Source organism: Rana temporaria, chromosome 3 (genome assembly GCF_905171775.1).
Source record: "Rana temporaria chromosome 3, aRanTem1.1, whole genome shotgun sequence".
Classification (NCBI taxonomy): Eukaryota; Metazoa; Chordata; class Amphibia; order Anura; family Ranidae; genus Rana; species Rana temporaria.
The window spans coordinates 215,212,682-215,232,222 of record NC_053491.1 but is presented as its reverse complement, the minus strand read 5'-3'; the positions used below and the strand labels follow the sequence as shown (position 1 = coordinate 215,232,222).

Below are 19,541 nucleotides of genomic sequence, written 5' to 3'. Positions count from 1 at the left end.
TACGCGGATCTAAAGATCCGCTGACCTATCTGAATCTGGCCCTTAGACTGCACTGCTAAGGGGCACATCAAGGAATTATTTTTTTAAAGACAGAGGGGCAGATACACAGACAGAGTACGCCGGCGTATCTACTGATACGTCGGTGTACTTTCAAATTACCCACGTCGTATCTTTAGTTTGAATCCTCAAACCAAGATACGACGGCATCTGGGTTTGATCCGCCAGGCGTACGGCTTCGTACGCCTTCGGATCTTAGATGCAATACTTCGGCATCCGCTGGGTGGAGTTTGCATCGTTTTCCGCGTCGGGTATGCAAATTAGCTATTTCTGACGATCCACGAACGTACGCGCGGCTGTCGCATTCTCTTACGTCGTCTCTAGTCGGCTTTTTCCGGCGTATAGTTAAAGCTGCTTTTTTGCGGCGTACAGTTAGATTTGCCATGTTAAGTATGGCCGTCGTTCCCGCGTCGAAATTTGAATTTTTTCTTTTTTTTTGCGTAAGTCGTCCGTGAATCGGGATGGACGTAAGTCACGTCTAAGTTTAAAAAATGACGTCCTTGCAACGTCATTTCGCGAAATGCACGGCGGGAAATTTAAAAATGGAGCATGCGCAGTTTATTCGGCGCGGGGACACGCTTCATTTAAATGAAACACGCCCCCTAATCGCCGATTTGAATTACGCACCATTGCGCCGTCAGATATAGACTACGCCACCGTAAATTTCGGCGCAATCTTTCAGGATTCGAACCTAAGCTGGGAAAGTTACGGCGGCGTAGCGTATCTCTGATACGCTGCGCGGGTGCAGATCTCTGTGGATCTGCCCCAGAGTTGGCACTTTTTTTTCCAAGCCGTAAACCAATTTTGTTGAAATTGCGATACTGATAAGCAACTTCTCCAACACCTCTTCTTTGCCTTGGTCTCCCAGCTTTTATGCAAATGAACAGGAGCATGATCTTTCTATTTTGTCAAACTCTGAGCACGATGCATCCAAAAATGTTAAAGTGTGTTATATAAAAAGGTTAATTTCAGGGATAGAATATAAACATAGAAGACAATTACAATGCTGAAGATACAATTGGAAGAAGTTTGGGGTTGTGGCAACTTTTACACATACAATTATTTTCTGAAGGAGTTTTTAACTCTATTTAACCAATTTAATTTAGATGCTTTCTTCTGACATCCCAGATAGTGATCACAGAATAAGCAGAACATATAGACAATATTTGCTAGGAATAGGTGTGATAATGTTTTTATATTTTTATTTTAAATGTAAAAAAGGTGATTTAGCCATATTTTTATAAAAATGTATATCTCCAATTTACAAATAATTTTAATGATTTCCTAGTAAATTGGTCAAGTGGTAAGCTTTACAATCTATTACAACCCACTTACAGAACTGCCAAATAAATAAAATGTGTACTCTCCTTTATTTTTTTGTGATAAAAGAGAGCTCCCAGTATACCCTCAGAGATCCACAGGAATCCTGCACTTCACCCTCATGATAATCATAACCTGACAAACCCGTCTCCCAACTGGCAGAGTAGAAAATAATATCTCCTTAACCACTTGCCTACTGGGCACTTTCACCTCCTTCCTGCCCAGGCCAATTTTCAGCTTTCAGTGCTCTCAGACTTTGGACAATTACTGTCATGCAACACTGTACCCATTTGAAATGTGTGTCTTTTTTTCACACAAATAGAGCTTTATTTTAATGGTAATTAATCACTATGGTATTTTTTATTTTTTTGTGCTATAAATAAAAAAAAATGTTCTTTGTTTCTGTCATAAAATGTTGCAAATTAATAATTTACGTTTTGGCCAAAATGTATACTACTACATACCTTTGGTAAAAATAACCCAAATTAGTGTATATTATTTGGTCTTTGTGAGAGTTATAGAGCCTTGAGGCTGGGTTCACACTATACTACACTACTTTCATCCTACTTTGCTTTGCGACATTGGTCCTACACTGATCCTACATTGGTCCTACATTTATCCTACATTGGTCCTACATCCATCTGACTTTCATGAACAGGATACTACTTTGATCCGACTTTGCCTTGGACTTGAAGTCCGACTTTCAATGAGCGGGGATCCGACTTGGATCCCTGCCAATATTAGGCACTGTGTTTGATATGAATCTTGAGGGGGAACTGCACGCCAAATTTTAACAAAAAAAACGACATGGGTTCCCCTCCAAGAGCATACCAGGCCCATGGGTCTGGTGCGGATTTAAAGGGGAACCCCCTACGCTGAAAAAACGGCATGGGGGTTCCCCCAGAATCCATACCAGACCCGTATCCGAGCAGCAGCCCAGCCGGTCAGGAAAGGGGGTGGGGACGAGCGAGCCAGGCCGCATGCCCTCAACATGGGGAGGTAGGTGCTCTGGGGCAGGGGGCACGCTGCGGTGCCCCCCCACCCAAAAGCACCCTGCCCCCATGTTGATAAGGACAGGGCCTCTTCCCAACAACCCTGGCCGTTGGTTGTCAGGGTCTGCGGGCGGGGGGCTTGTCGGAATCTGGGAGCCCCCTTTAACAAGGGGGCCCCCAGATACCAGCCCCCCACCATAGGCGAATGAGTATGAGGTACATCGTACCCCTACCCATTCACCAGGAGGAAAAGTGTCCAAAAAAAATAAACACACTACACAGGTTTTTAAAATATTTTATTAGTCAGCTCCGGGGGTCTTCTTCCGACTTCTCCGCTCTCCCGGGGGCTTCTTCTGACTTCGGGGGTCTTCTTCTGTCTTCTCCGCTCTCTTCTTCTGCTCTCCGGTTCTTCTCCCGCTTACCGGTGCCTTCTGCCGGGCTGCGCCGCGGCTGCTATCTTCTTTGTAGCTCTTTTACTAGCGGCAGCGGGCAGCCTGGTCTTCCTCCGTCGTCGTCTTCTTCCTCGTCGCCTTCTTCTTCCCTCTTCTTTTCTTCCGGTGCTGACTCAACGCTCCCTCCCGCTGTAATGCCGGGTGCATGGCTCGCACCAATTTATATAGGCCTCTTATGACGTCACAGTCCCGGCATGGCCTCACCATGTTGAGGGCATGCGGCCTGGCACGGTTAAGGAAGGGGGGCGCTTTCTCGTCCCCACCCCCTTTCCTGACCGGCCGGGCTGCTGCTCAGATACGGGTCTGGTATGGATTTTGGGGGGACCCCACATTGTTTTTTCGGCGTAGGGGGTTCCCCTTTAAATCCGCACCAGACCCATGGGCCTGGTATGCTCTTGGAGGGTAACCCATGTCGTTTTTTTTTTGTTAAAATTTGGTGTGGAGCTCCCCCTCAAGATCAGCAGAGTACAAGTCACATGCCAAAGTCGGAGCGTGCAAGACTGCAATCCGACTTTGATCCTACTTCAATGATATTCAATGGAGTGAAGTAGGATCAAAGTCGGACCAAAGTAGTACAGGGAGCATTTGCAAAGTTGCTCCGACATGTGTCGGACCAGTTAAGACGGCTCCCATAGAGAAACATGCAGGGAGCACCATTGGATGTTCTAGAGACATAAATTACACATCTAATATTACAATGACCTATCACATTTATGAAGGCCTTAGAGCACCAGGACAATGGAAACACTCACAAAATGACCCCATTTTGGAAATAAAATACCCCAACATATAAACTATGAGGCATAATGAGTATTTTGAACATGTTGTTCTTCCCCCCAAATTTTGGGAAAATGTGGAAAGAAAGAGAAAATACTTTTTTTTTTTTTAAACAAAGTTGTCCATGTATACACTATTTTTCAAACACATAGCATGTACATAGCAAAAATTGCACCCAAAATACATTCTGCTAGTCCTCCTAAGTATGGTGATACCACATGTGTGAGACTTTTACACAGCTTGGCCACATACAGAGGCTCAACATTCAAGTAGCGCCTTCAGACATTCTAGGAGCATAAATTACACATATAATTTCCTGACAGACTATCATTTTTGAAGGTCCTTCATATTTCTAACACATAGCATAACAAGAATTACACTGCAAAATAAATTCTATTGAGGAAAGGGTAAAAGAAAATAGTACCTGTTGTTTAGTAGTGCAGTTGTCCACAGAGGAGAGCATTGGTCCAGACAGCAAGCTGGGACATGCTTAGTGACAACAATAGCAATTATCTAGACAGCAGGCAGGAATATTGTCTATTAGGGATGAGCCGAACACCCCCCGGTTCAGTTCATACCAGAACATGCAAACAATTTGTGTGGACATGCGAACCCTATTAAAGTATATGGGACACGAACATGAAAAAAGTTCTAATTTTAAAGGCTTATATGCAAGATATTGCCCTAAAAAGTGTATGGGGACCTGGGTACTGCCCCAGGGGACATGTATCAATGCAACAAAAAGTTTTTCAGGAGCAGTGATTTTAAGAATGCTTAACCCCTTAACGCCCACCGCACAACTATTTACGTCCGCACAATGGCACGGACAGGCAGAAGGACGTATATATACGTCCTTGCCTTCTAGCGGGTGGGGGTCCGATCGGGACCCCCCCGCTGCATGCGGCGGGCGGATTCCCTCGGGGAGCGATCCGGGACGACGGCGCGGCTATTCGTTTATAGCCGCTCCGTGCTTCACTGTGGCGGCGCATCGATCGTGTCATCTCCTTTATAGGGGAGACACAATCGATGACGTCAGACCTACAGCCACACCCCCCTACTGTTGTAAACACATACTAGGTGAAGCCTAACAGGTGAAGCCTAATCTGTGGTTAACTCCCAAACTGCAACTGTCATTTTCACAATAAAGAATGCAATTTAAATGCATTTTTTGCTGTGAAAATGACAATGGTCCCAAAAATGTGTCAAAATTGTCTGAAGTGTCCACCATAATGTCGCAGTCATGAAAAAAATGGCTGTTTGCCGCCATTAGTAGTAAAAAAAAAATAATTAATAAAAATGCAATAAAAATATCCCCTATTTTGTAAACGCTATAAATTTTGCGCAAACCAATCGATAAACGCTTATTGCGATTTTTTTTACCAAAAATAGGTAGAAGAATACGTATCGGCCTAAACTGAGGAAAAAAATGTTTATATATGTTTTGGGGGGATATTTATTACAGCAAAAAGTAAAAAATATTGCATTTTTTTCAAAATTGTCACTCTATTTTTGTTTATAGCGCAAAAAATAAAAACCACAGAGGTGATCAAATACCACCAAAAGAAAGCTCTATTTGTGGGGAAAAAAGGACGTCAATTTTGTTTGGGAGCCACGTCGCACGAGCGCGCAATTGTCTGTTAAAGTGACGCAGTGCCGAATTGTAAAAACGCCTTTGGGCATTTAGCAGCATATTGGTCCGGACTTAAGTGGTTAAAGTGAAACAATAAAAATGAAATATTCCTTTAAATATCATGCCTGGGGGTCCCTTTAGTCTGGCTGTAAAGTGGTGCATCTGTCTGATGTGTTTTACAGTCCCACAGCAAAATTATATTTCTAGGTGATAGTCACTGATGGGTGAATGATGATGGTCACTGATGGATGACAGGTGATGGTCACTGATGGTCACTAATGACAGTCTCTGATGACGACCGGTGCACTTTATGGGTAATGATAGGTGACAGGCAATGGTCACTGATGGGTGACTGATGACGGTCACTGATGGGTAACAGATGCAACATTGACGGTCACTGATGACAGTCTCTGATGAACTTTATGGGCACTGATGGGTAACAGGTGCACTTTATTGGCACTGATGGGTACTGATTTGGTAACTGTTGGGTTACAGGTGCAATGTGAGGGGGGCAACAGTAACACTGCTGGGCCTTGATGAGGGCTGTTACACTGCTATAGGGTTGATGTGACAGGTTCTCTGTATTGTACTGCACAAAGCACACAAATAAAGACACAGAATAGTATGGTGTAAAGTGAGATGCAGAGGTTCTATGTATGTTTTTAAAATGTTATTTAGTCATTAGATATTTTTTATTTCTTTTTATATATGTATATTTTTTTTTATATAAAACCATGTATCCCGGGGGCTACCTTTAAGAAACCAAAGCAAGCCCTATGCGTCACAAGGCCTTTTTTACCCTTAATTTCCTTGGGTCCCATAGCAAATTATTTATTTATTTTGCTTTCCTGATGTCTCAGTTCAACACATTATATCTTATGAGTGTTGCACTCTACCTTTTCCATGTATGGTATGCCTTTTTTTGTAGCAGAAACGGTTTGATTCGGTAGCAAATTTGGATACATTTATTTTTTATGTCCCTGTTTTTTATTATAAATAAATAGTAAGAAAATTAATAAAATGCATTTTCCTGTGATTTATCCCAATACAACATTTTGTGTGATTTCATCTCCCCATATATAAAAAAGCCATCTATTCGCCTTTGCATGAGGCATATAGGGGAGTTGGTGGCCTCCTTTGAGGCTGTCCCTTACGCCCAGTTTCACTCAAGACTACTTCAAGGCAGTATCTTAGCTGCCTGGAACAGGAACATCCAAGCTCTGGATCTACCCATGCGTCTGTCTCCACAGGTGCGCCAAAGCTTCAGTTGGTGGCTAGAAACCAAGAACTTGCGGAAAGGAAAATCCTTTCTTCCATTCACCTGGAAGGTGGTGTCTACGGATGCCAGCCTAAAGGGCTGGGGAGCAGTGTTAGAAGACGCTTCAGCCCAGGGAACCTGGGCCAAAACCGAAAGGAACCTGCCCATCAATATACTGGAGTTGCGGGCAGTATACTTAGCCCTCAGAACCTGGACACACAGGTTACAGAGCCACCCAGTACGAATTCAATCCAACAATGCTACTGTAGTAGCTTACATTAATCACCAGGGAGGCACCCGCAGTCAGGGCGCCCAGAAAGAGGTGAACCGGATTTTGGCATGGGCAGAAGAACATGTTCCTTGTATCTCTGCAATCTTCATTCCTGGAGTAGAAAACTGGCAAGCGGACTATCTGAGTGGTCAGCAACTATTACCAGGAGACCCCAGTATCTTTCAGGCCATATGCCACAGATGGGGGACCACGGATGTAGACCTGCTGGCCTCCAGGTTCAACAACAAGTTGGACAACTTTGTGTCCAGGATGAAAGATCCCCTAGCCTATGGATCGAATGCTCTAATAATTCCATGGAAGCAGTTTTCACTGATCTATGCATTTTCGCCGATCGCACTCTTACAAAGGCTACTTTGCAGGATCAAGAAGGAAAGGATTCCTGTAATCTTAGTGGCCCTAAATTGGCCCAGAAGATCCTGGTACACCAACATCATAAAGATGGCGGTAGGAAAACCTTGGAAGCTTCCGCTTCGTCACGACCTGCTGTCACAAGGTCCAGTGTTCCATCCTTCCTTACAAGAGATAAATTTGATGGCTTGGATACTGAGACCCACATTCTGAGGAAATTAGGGATTTCGGGTCCAGTGCTTTCTACACATATTAATGCCAGAAAGCCAGCTTCCAGGCTTATCTATTATACAGTAGAGTCTGGAAAGCATATGTTTCATGGTGTGAAACTAACAAATGGAATCCTCAAAGATATGTCATAAGTATAATTATCGCCTTTTGCCAGCTAGGAGTGGATATGAAATTAGCCCTTAGTACCATTAAGGGTCAAATATCAGCTCTATCGGTCTTCTTTCAAAGACCGCTGGCATCTTATTCCCTAGTATGGGCTTACATTTAGGGGTACTGCGGATCAATCTGCCAGTCGTCTCCCTTGTGCCCATGGGATCTGAATTTTATATTGTCAGTGTTGCAGAAGCAACCTTTTCAAACCTATTCGCCATATTCCGCTGATCCTTTTAAGCAGAAAATTTACATTTTTGATTGCTATCTCTTCGGCTAGAAGAGTATCTGAATTAGCAGCGCTTTCTTGTAAAAAGCCTTATTTAATTTGTCATAAGGACAAGATTGTTCTACGATCCCATCCAACCTTTTTACCAACGGTGGTGTAGTCATTTCATTTGAATCAAGATATTATTTTGCCTTCCTTTCTTCCTGATCCGCGGACAGCGGAGGAAAAGTTATTACACTCTCTAGATGTAGAGAGAGCAGTAAAAGCGTATCTGCAGGCAACCGCTCAGATACGTAAAACTGTTTTGTTTTGTTTTTGTTTTGTTTATTTTGCCAGATGGTCCCAAGAAAAGACAAGCGGCATCAAAATCCACCATTTCGTGGTGGATTTGACAAATAATTATTCAAGCTTATGGTTTAAGAAACAGGATTCCTCCTTCTTCTGTTAGGGGGCACTCGACCAGAGCTATGAGCGCTTCATGGGCAGTGCATCACCAGGCTTCGATGGCTCAGATCTGCAAAGCTGCAACTTGGTCTTCAGTCCATACATTCACCAAATTCTATCAATTATATGTAAGAGGACATGAGGATTCTGCCTTTGGGCGTAGTGTACTGCAGACAGCAGTCTAGGGCTTCTTGTCCATTTATGGCCAGCTTGGATCTGGGTCTCCCCCCCTTCATATTGAGCATTGCTCTGAGACGTCCCATTATGTAATGATTTAAGGCTCTGTGTCCCATGGTGTACGATAAAGAAAACAGGATTTTTATAACAGCTTACCTGTAAAATCCTTTTCTTGAAGCACACCACAGGACACAGAGGACCCCCTTCTTAGGGGAACCTTATTGCTTGCTACAAAACTAAAGTACTTCCCTGATGGGAGGGGTTATATGGAAGGGAACTGTCTTTGATTGGTTGTGCCAGTGTCCAATCACCTCTTGTGACCATACAACCCATTATGTAATGATTTAAGGCTCTGTGTCCCGTGGTGTACTCCAAGAAAAGGATTTTACAGGTAAGTTGTTATAAAAATCCAATTTTTTTAAAGTGCTCTCACCCCCGTGCTAGCGTTTTTTTCCCACCAAAAACTGCATTGGGAAAAAAATGCAGCGCAAATACCATGTGACATAAAACATTGCAAAACCCACCAATTTATTCTCTAGGGCCTCTGCTTAAACAATATATAATGTATGGGGGTTCTAACTAATTTTAGAGCAAAAAAATAATATATATTTTCACATGTAAAAAAAAAAGTGCCAGAAAATGTCTGGTCTTCAACTGGTTAAACTAACAAGTATATAGGTACTTGGTAAAGACTTTGATCCCTTTTTAAATATAGACACCACAATGGTTTTATGCCATTCCAGTGGTACTATTTCAGTCATTTAAGAGTCTCTAAAAATTGCTTTGAAATGACAGAGCTAAATCTTTTTTTAGGATCCATGGGTGTATTTATTCACCTGTCTAAATATTTTTGGATCATATCAATTTTGAGCCATAGTGGATCATTTGGATCTGTGTCAATATCATCTCCATTATGGACATGAGCTCCCCCCATGCTCCTTTGTATACACAGAGCTGAAGAAGGTAAACTTGCACAAAAAAGTTAACTTAAGTATAGAGAACACTGACATCTGCAAACCCTTTGGACATTTGTGGACAGGAGTGCAACAGAGGCTACATCCTATGGTCTTGGATAGACTGCGGAATCCAGCTGCACCATGGGTGAGACCCCTGCATGGGACAGTGAGGTCCCGCTATTGTACCATATACATGCTGGTTGTTTTTGTATTACTCACCTGTGACAGTTTAAGCTTCAGGTGCCTGTGGCTTCCTTCATTTTTATGCTCCTCTTGTGTATCCACATCATATGCTGCTGTATCTATCGTTGCATTAGGTCTCTGCTTCTACATAGCTGCTATTATTGAAGCACTGTCTTCAGGCTGCCATCCTCAGACCCTGGCCTTTACGAACCCCCTCTCCCCTCCCCCCATTGTCCCATCCTGGGACCTACAATTTACTTGTATATCTGCGGAGATGTGGGGTGTCAACTGATGCTTATGTTACACTTGAACTATTGGTCTTTTTTGCTAGTTCTCTGTGTGATTGTATGTGTATATGTGAGCCTGGGTTGTTTTATCTTTCTTGGCAATGCTGTCACAAATGTTTTACTATGAATTGGTGAAGGTACTATATATGTGTTTACTTGTGATTTGTTTACTTGCGATTTGATAGTTGTAATTTTTGTATTAATAAAACATTTTTTTAAATGCCGCAGAGTGTTTCTAGTTTGGAGCCTCTTTAAACTTTGGTTCTCTATACTTAGGTTTACTTTTTTGCAGAATCTTACTTATATACCAACTTTCAGTGTTGTTCCTTTTTCCCCCATACTTTTACCTTGTATATAATTAATACATTTTCCTTCTTTTTGTCCCTGGTCACACACTCCAGATTATTTTGTAATGAGCCTACATACTCAGACCTGACCTTTTATCTATTAATATATTTGATATGTTTTTTCTATGCATAAAGGCAAAAGACTTTGGGCCAAATTCTCAAAAGAGATACGCAGGCGGAACTGCTGTTCAGCCTGCGTATCTCTGTGCCTAACTTTGGAAACGATCCTCAAAAGGCTTTTTCCAAAGTTAGGCAGAAGATCTGACATGTGTAAGACACTTACACTGTCAGATCTTAGGATGCAGTACCGCATCTGCCGCTGGGGGCATTTCTCATTGAAATGCAGCTTTGCGTATGCAAATGAGGACTTAAGCAGATCCACAACGCTTTTAAGCATTGTGATTTCTGCGTAAGTTCCGATTTGCTTGCGCAAAACTAGGGCTGGTTTTACAATGTGGAAAGTTAGTAACACCATGTAAAAGCCCATTCAAGCGACGGCATTTGGTATGCATTCCTGAGGGAGAACTCCACGGCAATTTGTAAAATCAAAACCGGCATGGGTTCCCCCCCAGGAGCATACCAGGCCCTTAGGTCTGGTATGGGTTGTAAGGAGACCCCCCCTACGCCGAAAAATCGACGTAGGGGGTCCCCCTACAATCCATACCAGACCCGTATCCAAAGCACGCTACCCGGCCGGCCAGGAATGGGAGTGGGGACGAGCGAGCGCCCCCCCCCTCCTGAGCCGTGCCAGGCCGCATGCCCTCAACATGGGGGGGTCGGGTGCTCTGGGGCAGAGGGGCGCACTGCGGGCCCCCCCACCCCAGAGCACCCTGTCCCCATGTTGATGAGGACAGGACCTATTCCCGACAACCCCTCCCCGTTGGTTGTCGGGGTCTGCGGGCAGGGGCTTATCGGAATCTGGGAGTCCCCTCAAATAAGGGGGCCCCCAGATACCGGCCCCCCACCCTAAGTGAATGGATATGGGGTACATCGTACCCCTACCCATTCACCTGGAGGCAAAGTGATAGTTATTAAACACACAACACAAGGGTTTTTAAAATCATTTATTAGTCTGCTCCGGAGGCCCCCCTGTCTTCTTTAGCTCTAATACCAGGGGGGGCTTCTTCTTCCACTCTCCGGGGGGGGTCTTCTCCGCTCTCCGGGGGTCTTCTCCGCTCTCCGGGGGTCTTCTTCTATATTCGCCGGTCTCTGCTGTTGACTCGGCGCACCCCGGTTCTTCTGCAGCTGTCCGGTGCCTTCTTCTTCAGCGCTGGCTGCCTGCTATCTTCGTGTGTTAGCTCAATTACTAGCAGGCAGCCAGCGCGGTCTTCTGTGACATCATGTTCTTCTCTTCTCTTCCCTTCTTCCGATGTTGACTCAACGCCTCTTCTCACTGCAATGATGGAAGCGCGCCTTGCATCCCATTTATATAGGCATCACCGTCCCATCATGCTCCGGTAGGTACCCACGTGGGTAGGCACCCACCACGTGGGTACCAACCGGAGCATGATGGGACGGTGATGCCTATATAAATGGGATGCAAGGCGCGCTTCCATCATTGCAGTGACAAGAGGCGTCGTGTCAACATCGGAAGAAGGGAAGAGAAGTGAAGAACATGACGTCACAGAAGACCGCGCTGGCTGCCTGCTAGTAATTGAGCTAACACACGAAGATAGCAGGCAGCCAGCGCTGAAGAAGAAGGCACCGGACAGCTGCAGAAGAACCGGGGTGCGCCGAGTCAACAGCGGAGAGCGGCGAAGATAGAAGAAGACCCCCGGAGAGCGGAGAAGACCCCCGGAGAGCGGAGAAGACCCCCAGAGAGCGGAGAAGACCCCCCCCGGAGAGAGGAAGAAGAAGCCCCCCCTGGTATTAGAGCAAAAGAAGACAGGGGGGGGCCTCCATTCACTTAGGGTGGGGGGCCGGTATCTGGGGGCCCCCATATTTGAGGGGACTCCCAGATTCCGATAAGCCCCCGCCCGCAGACCCCGACAACCAACGGGGAGGGGTTGTCAGGAATAGGTCCTGTCCTCATCAACATGGGGACAGGGTGCTCTGGGGTGGGGGGGCCTGCAGTGCGCCCCCCTGCCCCAGAGCACCCAACCCCCCCATGTTGAGGGCATGCGGCCTGGCACGGCTCAGGAGGGGGGGGCGCTCGCTCGTCCCCACTCCCATTCCTGGCCGGCCGGGTAGCGTGCTTTGGATACAGGTCTGGTATGGATTGTAGGGGGACCCCCTACGTCGATTTTTCGGCGTAGGGGGGTCTCCTTACAACCCATACCAGACCTAAGGGCCTGGTATGCCCCTGGGGGGGAACCCATGCCGGTTTTTAATTTGAAAATTGGCATGGAGTTCTCCCTCTCAGGAATGCATGCCGAGCGACGCTGTCATTTTTTTATTTTTTTTCCCGGCGCGTAGTTTTTTTTCACCCGTCGCAACTTTATTGTCCCGTCGCAATCCACAAAGCCCGGCGTAAATTACGTTCGCGTGCTGCACGTCGGGAAAATTACGTCACACGCATGCGCAGTACGGCCGGCGCGGGAGCGCGCCTCATTTAAATTGTAAACGCCCCCCGGAGAGGAGGACCGCCTTGCGACGGAGGCACTTAAGTTACACGGCGTGTAATTTCTAGGTAAGTGCTTTGAAGATCGGGCACTTAGGTAGAAATTTAACGCCTGTGTAACTTAACTGCTGAAAGTTAAGTTAGGCAGCTTTTTTGAGAATTTGGCCCTGGGTGTGCAGCAGCCCCCCCAAATACTTACCTGAGCTCCCTCTCAATCCAACAATGTCCTTGAGAGCCTTGTCTCCCTGGGGACTCGCACTCCTGATTGGCTTTTGGCAGCAGTGTTAGCTATTTGCTCCCGCTGCTGTCAATCACAGCCAGTGAGCCAATCAGAAAATGGAGGGGGCAGGGACAAACAGAGCCTCAGCTCGGGAGCGCGCCTGCTTGGGTGCCCCCAGAGCAAGCTGCTTATTGTGGGGGAACTCGGCAGGAGAGGGGAGCCAGGAACGCCGGTGAGGGACACAAGTAGAGGAAGATCCGGGCTGCTCTGTGCAAAATCATTGCACAGAGCAGGTAAGTATAACATGTTTGTTATTTTTAAAAAAACAAGGCTTTGATGTTGCTTTAACTTTGGCCGTATAGCACAAGATAATATTTGCAAAAAAAAAACGTAAACCATATTGACAAAAAACAAAGTAAAACAAATCTCGGACCAGTTATGTTTGGATTTCTGTTATTTTAGAGATTTTATTCTTTCACTGTAAACATTAAAACACAAAAAAAATAAACTGAAAAGAGAGGTCCAATAGCTAAACTGTTGGCTCTATATACTATGAACACAGGGTTGCTTACACAAGAATATGTATCACGCCAAACTGAAATTTAAAGTAATGTAGCACAATACAACATAGAACACAGAGGAGAATACATTATGTATACCACCCCACTGTAATTTACTGCAGCACACAATACAGTACTGTGTGGCATTTTATAGTATAGAAGCAACTATCCGTGCCTGAAAAAACAACTTAGTCAGCACTCCCTGTATACTCCAAGTCTCAAACACACACTGGGAATTATTTACGAAAGGCAACTCCACTTTGCACTACACGTGAAAACTTCAAGTGCAAAGTGCACTTAGAAGTGCAGTCGCTGTAAATCTGAGGGGTAGATCTGAAATGATTTTATCATCCAATCATATGCTGCTAAAATAATGTTTTTTATTCTCCTTGCATGTCCCCCTCGGATCTACAGCGACTGTACTTCCAAGTGCACTTTCAGTGCAATTTCAAGTGCACTTTGCACTTGTAGTTTGCACTTGTAGTGCAAAGTGGATTTGCTTTAGTAAATAACCCCCACTGACTGTATATGTACCATGTATAGCACTGTTCAGCACTATACAGTATAGCAACAACTTGCTCTTCCTGCAAATGATTCGTTAGTTCTCCTTTTCTACATCTCCAAAACACTGACAAAGGCTGCTAAGAACCTTAACTTTCAGGGAGTGAACTGGCACATAATAAATCCCCAAAACTGGTCTTTTGCAATTGCCTTAACTAAATTTAAAGAAAATAAGCTTTATGCTAGAGGAAAAAAAATATATTCTACAAACAACCTTGTGTGTATTCTTACTAATATTCACTATGCATTGCGGTTGGTAATGACCTCTGGATTCCAGCCCCTGCAGTTTTCATTACTTTGAAGTCTCTAACATTATTGTAGTTAAAAAAGCTCATTAGGGAATATACCATATGGGCACTTTGCTCTAAAATATAATGTTTTCATATTTATTTCAATTTATGTTATGTACTTAAGGGTTTCGCTAACACAGCAGTTTCTGTTAAATAACATTTTCATCTGCTTTATTAAAGATTCTAAGGCACCTGACCACAATGCAAAGGCCAGGAAGTGCAATATAAGTACCGTAATCAGTTGCAATAGTGAGTCGTTTTCTGTTTTTTCCAAGCAAAAAAATTCTTAAATTTGTGTCAAATTTATGTTCAGTCTGAACCTAAAGCTTTTCTCAAACACATTTCTAATTATCTTAACCAGTTATTGAAATTCATCCAGTATTAAAATGTAAGCCACAAATCTGAATTAAGTTTTCAATTTTTTCTGGCAGATGATTTCTTCTTGCTTGCTTAGTCTCAAGCTGGAATACTTACACTTTTCATACTTCAAATAAAAAGCCCACATTAACCATTGAGCAACAGTTTCAATGAGATGGAAATCAACCTACTATATCATCAGCTTTCAGAACAGTGGAACAATAAAATAAAACAGTTTAATAAAGTTTTAACATTTCTGCATTTACTTCTTGCAAATGCTTTAACTAAAATAAAAGTATATGAGCTCTATTCTAAAGGGACAGAAGTATTCTGTAAATAGCCTTGTTTATTCTTACTAATATTCACTATGTATTGTTGTGCTTTGGTAATGACCTCTATATTCCATCCCTTGCTGTTTACTTTACTCTGGAGTTTCTAGCTTTAATGTAGTTTAAAAAGCTCATTAGGGATTATAACATATGAACACTTTCCTCTGAAACATATTAAAATATAATGTTTTAATATTTATTTTCATTTTCTACATGTACTTCAAACTTTGCTGACATTGTAGTTTCTGGTAAACAAGATTTTGTTTAGCTTTATTAAAGAAACAAGCTGTGCATTTTTTTTCTTCCAGAACTCTAATGGGAGCTTTGCAGCTAAACCTAGGAGGGGCTCCAGAGGGGCCAGCGGGAACAGGAAAAACAGAGACCTGCAAAGATTTGGCAAGAGCAGTTGCAAAACAGGTAATAAATGCTATATATAGATATAATAGTCAATATTAACATACATCATTCATACTACACAAGCTAAAAAAGCACAGAAAATACAAAATGTTCAGACACTGCAAACCTCAAAAACGTGATTTTAAACCTTTAAACTTGAAGTCCATCTAGATACGAAATGTACAAATTAATACAGCTCTGTATTTATTAATAAATCAGTAAAGGCTATGTACCTATGTACCTCTGTTGCAGAAAAATAAAAGGTTTCTTTAATTTTTAATACAAGACCTTACCTTAGCCCCTTATTTTTTAAGAAAGCTTCATCGCTTCCTGGTATGTAGATTTGAGACTGAGAAACCAGTAAGACACAGGAAGGAGTTCACCAGCTGACCTCATTATCACAAACACCCATCAACTATATTTGCACAGTGTAACGGAATGACCCGTGACACCCAGAGACTTTTGAAGGATAGGGGGTACTCCTGTGCCAGCATCACTAATGACTCTTGAGTCTAGGGTCACCCTGTGCCTCTTTTGGGCATAGGGTGACTGAGAAATATTAATTATAAATTACATGAGATGGGATTTTACTGATAATTCATGTATTGCAGGAGATCTGGACATATTACAGGTGATTTCATTCTGACCCCCAACCGGTCAATAAGAGAATGTGAGGCTACGGCAGTATGCTGAGCCTGCATGGGATAGAGCAGAGGGAGAAGTGGGCTGCCGCGCTCTGGGGTAGTAACAGCCTCTGATTGGTCAGCTGCGGCAGCCCCCTTCTCTGATAGGTCCGTTCGCGTGAGGTAAAACCTGCACTGGACGAGCCTATATAAGGGAGAGGCTGAGGCGATTTGCTCAGTCACATCTCCTGACAAGCAGCATCGCCCGCCTCTCCCTCTCTCTCAGGATGAAGCGCGCTGTGCAGGACAGCCGTGAGGAGCTCTTATGTAGACTCCTAGAGAAGGCGGAGAGCAGGGGAGGTGAAGAGTGGCTGAAGCGTTGCCTGTCTGAGGAGAGTGGCTCTGTTTTATCTGTCAGCCCAGCTGCAGTACCAGAGATGAGCGTGGGCGCCCCCAGGAAACAGCCTGGAAGAAAAAAGAAATGTAAGACCAATAATTTAGCTCCTCAAGCTGAGGGAGCTGCAACAAGAGGTGCTTCTTGCCAGCAAGGGAGCAGCGCTGCCTCTTCCCCCCCTCCTGGGGACTTGGGTGAGCATGTTTTACCTGAAGTTGTTTTCAGTAATGTTAACCAGTTATCTGCATTTTCTAGTCTAATTGAATCTTTGTCTGTCATTGTGCAGCAGTTCAAAGGTATACATGATGCGGATTTTACCTCACAAAATGTAAATATGTATGTGCAACCAGGTGAGAGTCTGAGTACTCAGGCATGCACAGTAAGTCAGAGTGCACAGGAGACTGGTGCTGGAAATAGCGATAATGCTATTGATATGGAGGAGGTTGGTGTGGTGTGGCATGAGGCTGGTCATCCCTCTCTGCTAAATAAGGATGTTACTGTCAGATCGAGTGTGAGGTGTCCTGCTGTTAATAATACTTTACCCCTCAGATCCTCGGCTGCTATGGTCAGCGAGTCTTCCTTTAAGGAACCCCTCCCTTGCAGTTTATCCCCGCTGGGTTTTCATCTGTCTAAGTCAGTCAAAGAAAAAATTTGGAGGGGTGAATATCTCGATATATTATCACTTCTCCCTGCTTCTAAGGAGTTTTTGGCTAAATCTGACAGGCAGTCCAGCGAAAGAACAGAGGAAGATAGGAGGAGAGCGGTTCCTAAGACATTTCAAAACTGGCTGCAAGCGTTCTGTATCTATTCAGCAGTTATGGGAGAACGCTTCCCGGGGAAGTGCTCAGGTTTATTCCAACACCTGGATATTATTGCGGAGGCCTTTCGCCACTTTGGCGGCTCCGCATGGTTCTCATATGATGAGAATTTCCGTCAAAAACTAGCTGTGCACCCATCGCTGCATTGGGGGGCTAAGGACGTTGGTTTATGGTTAAACCTTATGCTGCCACCTAGGCCCCAGTTCACCCCTCGCCCCGCTTCAAATGGTCAGAGTCCAGTCAGGAAGGGTGTATGCTTTGCATTCAATGAGGGTCAATGTAAATTCTTATTGAATTGTAGATACAAACATGAGTGTTCTTATTGTGGCGGTACTCACGCGGCGAGCAGATGTTTTCGTAAAGCTGCCGCTAGTTCCTCTCATTCAGGACCCAAGGACACACATGGGAAAGGCCCCGACTCCGGTGAGCCTGGCAAGAATGCGCCCATGGCTCGAGCGCTATCCAGACCACAGGATGGCGGCTCTGCTAACTGAAGGTTTTGCCAATGGTTTCTTAGTGCCATCCTTTACTGGTTCAGGGTGTACACCAGTTAAAAATTTACTATCGGTATCCATGCACTCTAACTTAGTGCTTGAGAAAATTTGCAAAGAATTGTCTGAGGGTAGGGTGGCTGGCCCCTTTAATGACCCGCCATTCTCTAATTTCCGGTTGTCCCCTTTGGGCATCGTACCCAAGAAAGAGCTGGGTGCGTTCAGACTGATCCACCACCTATCTTACCCACCGCATTCGTCACTCAATGACGAAGTTGCCTCTGTGGAGGCTCCAGTCTGCTACGCCTCATTTGATGAGGCTTTGTGTCTTTTGAGGCAAGCAGGGCAAGGGGCTGTGCTAGCAAAGGCTGATATTAAGTCGGCTTTCCGCCTTCTTCCCGTGCATCCACAAGGCTTCAATTCTTTGGGTTTTCAATTTTTGAATAAATATTATTTTGATAAATGCATGCCAATGGGGTTTTCTATGTCATGCTTTTATTTCGAGGCTTTTTCCTCCTTCTTACATTGGGTCGTGTCAGTCGTTATCCCTCAAGGCCTTATCCTACATTATCTAGATGACTTCTTGTTTTTAGGTCCCCGGGGGTCATCAGTGTGTATGGAAGCTTTACGGGTTTTCTTTGACGTTTGTCATGACTTTGGCGTGCCTCTGGCCCAGGAGAAAACAGTTTTTCCCACGACAGTTATTGAATTTTTGGGGATCACGGTTGACTCCGAACGAATGGAATTCAGATTGCCACAACAGAAGATACATAAAATGAAGTCTATGATTGCAACCTTTCTTGTCAGTAAGAAGGTGTGCTTAAAGGAGGCACAATCTTTGCTGGGTCTTTTTGCTTTTGCAGCCAGAGTCATCCCTATGGCGAGGGTATTTTCGCGCAGGTTCTCGTTAGCCATAAAAGGTATGGTGAACCCTTACGCTCATTTCCGAATTTCAAAAAGCATCAAGGATGATCTAAGAATTTGGGATGCTTTTTTAAATGAGTTTAATGGTTCCTCGGCCTGGCAAATGGACTTTATTAATAGTTCTCAGTTGGAATTCTTCACCGATGCAGCTGGCTCTGCTGGGTTCGGGGCTTTCTTGGATGGGCGCTGGTGCGCCCAGTCCTGGCACCCTGATTGGCTCCAGAAGGAGATACTTCAAAATCTAGTTCTGTTGGAGCTCTTTCCAGTGATTGTGTCGGTGGTTGTGTGGGAAGACATCTTTAGGAATCGTAGAATCTTAGTTCATACGGATAATAAAGGTGTCTTTTTTGCCATCAATACTCTGTCCTCTAAGTCTGATCCCGTTCTGAGGTTATTGCGTTTCCTTGTACTTCATTGTATGAACTGTAATATATGGTTGAGAGCTGAGCATATTGCAGGTAAAGAAAATAACATAGCAGATTCTTTATCTCGTTCACAGTTCAAGAGATTCCGAGAGTTGGCGCCATCAGCGGATCAACATGGCACCCCTTGCCCAGACTTCCTCTGGGGCTTAATTTGGGAATAATATTCCGGAATCTCAAGGCTTCAGTAGCGGAAAACACCTGGAGGGATTATAGGCTTTCATGGCACAAATGGTGCTCTTTCTGTCAACCATTGGGTTTGGATCCACTAGATGTATCTTCTTACGTGGCTTTGTCTTTTTTGTCCTTTCTCATTCAGTCTAATCTGTCCCCGGCTTCCATAGGTAAAATATTGGCTGGAGTTTCTTTTTTCCTTAAGTTTGCAGGCCTTCCTGCTCTTACCTCTTTCTTTCAGGTCACTCAGGTTTTGAAGGGCCTCAAAAAGTCTAGGCCCTCTTTAGATAAT

General features: G+C 44.3%; 1 protein-coding gene across 1 annotated transcript in view; it reads left to right on the top strand.

The window, feature by feature from the left end:
* LOC120932094 (dynein heavy chain 3, axonemal-like) overlaps positions 1–19,541 on the top strand; it is a 216,398-nt gene that overhangs the window by 98,510 nt on the left and 98,347 nt on the right. Inside the window, exon 4 of the mRNA XM_040344229.1 lies at positions 15,316–15,424. Coding sequence (XP_040200163.1) covers positions 15,316–15,424 — 109 coding nt within the window. The remainder of the gene's footprint in view (positions 1–15,315; positions 15,425–19,541) is intronic.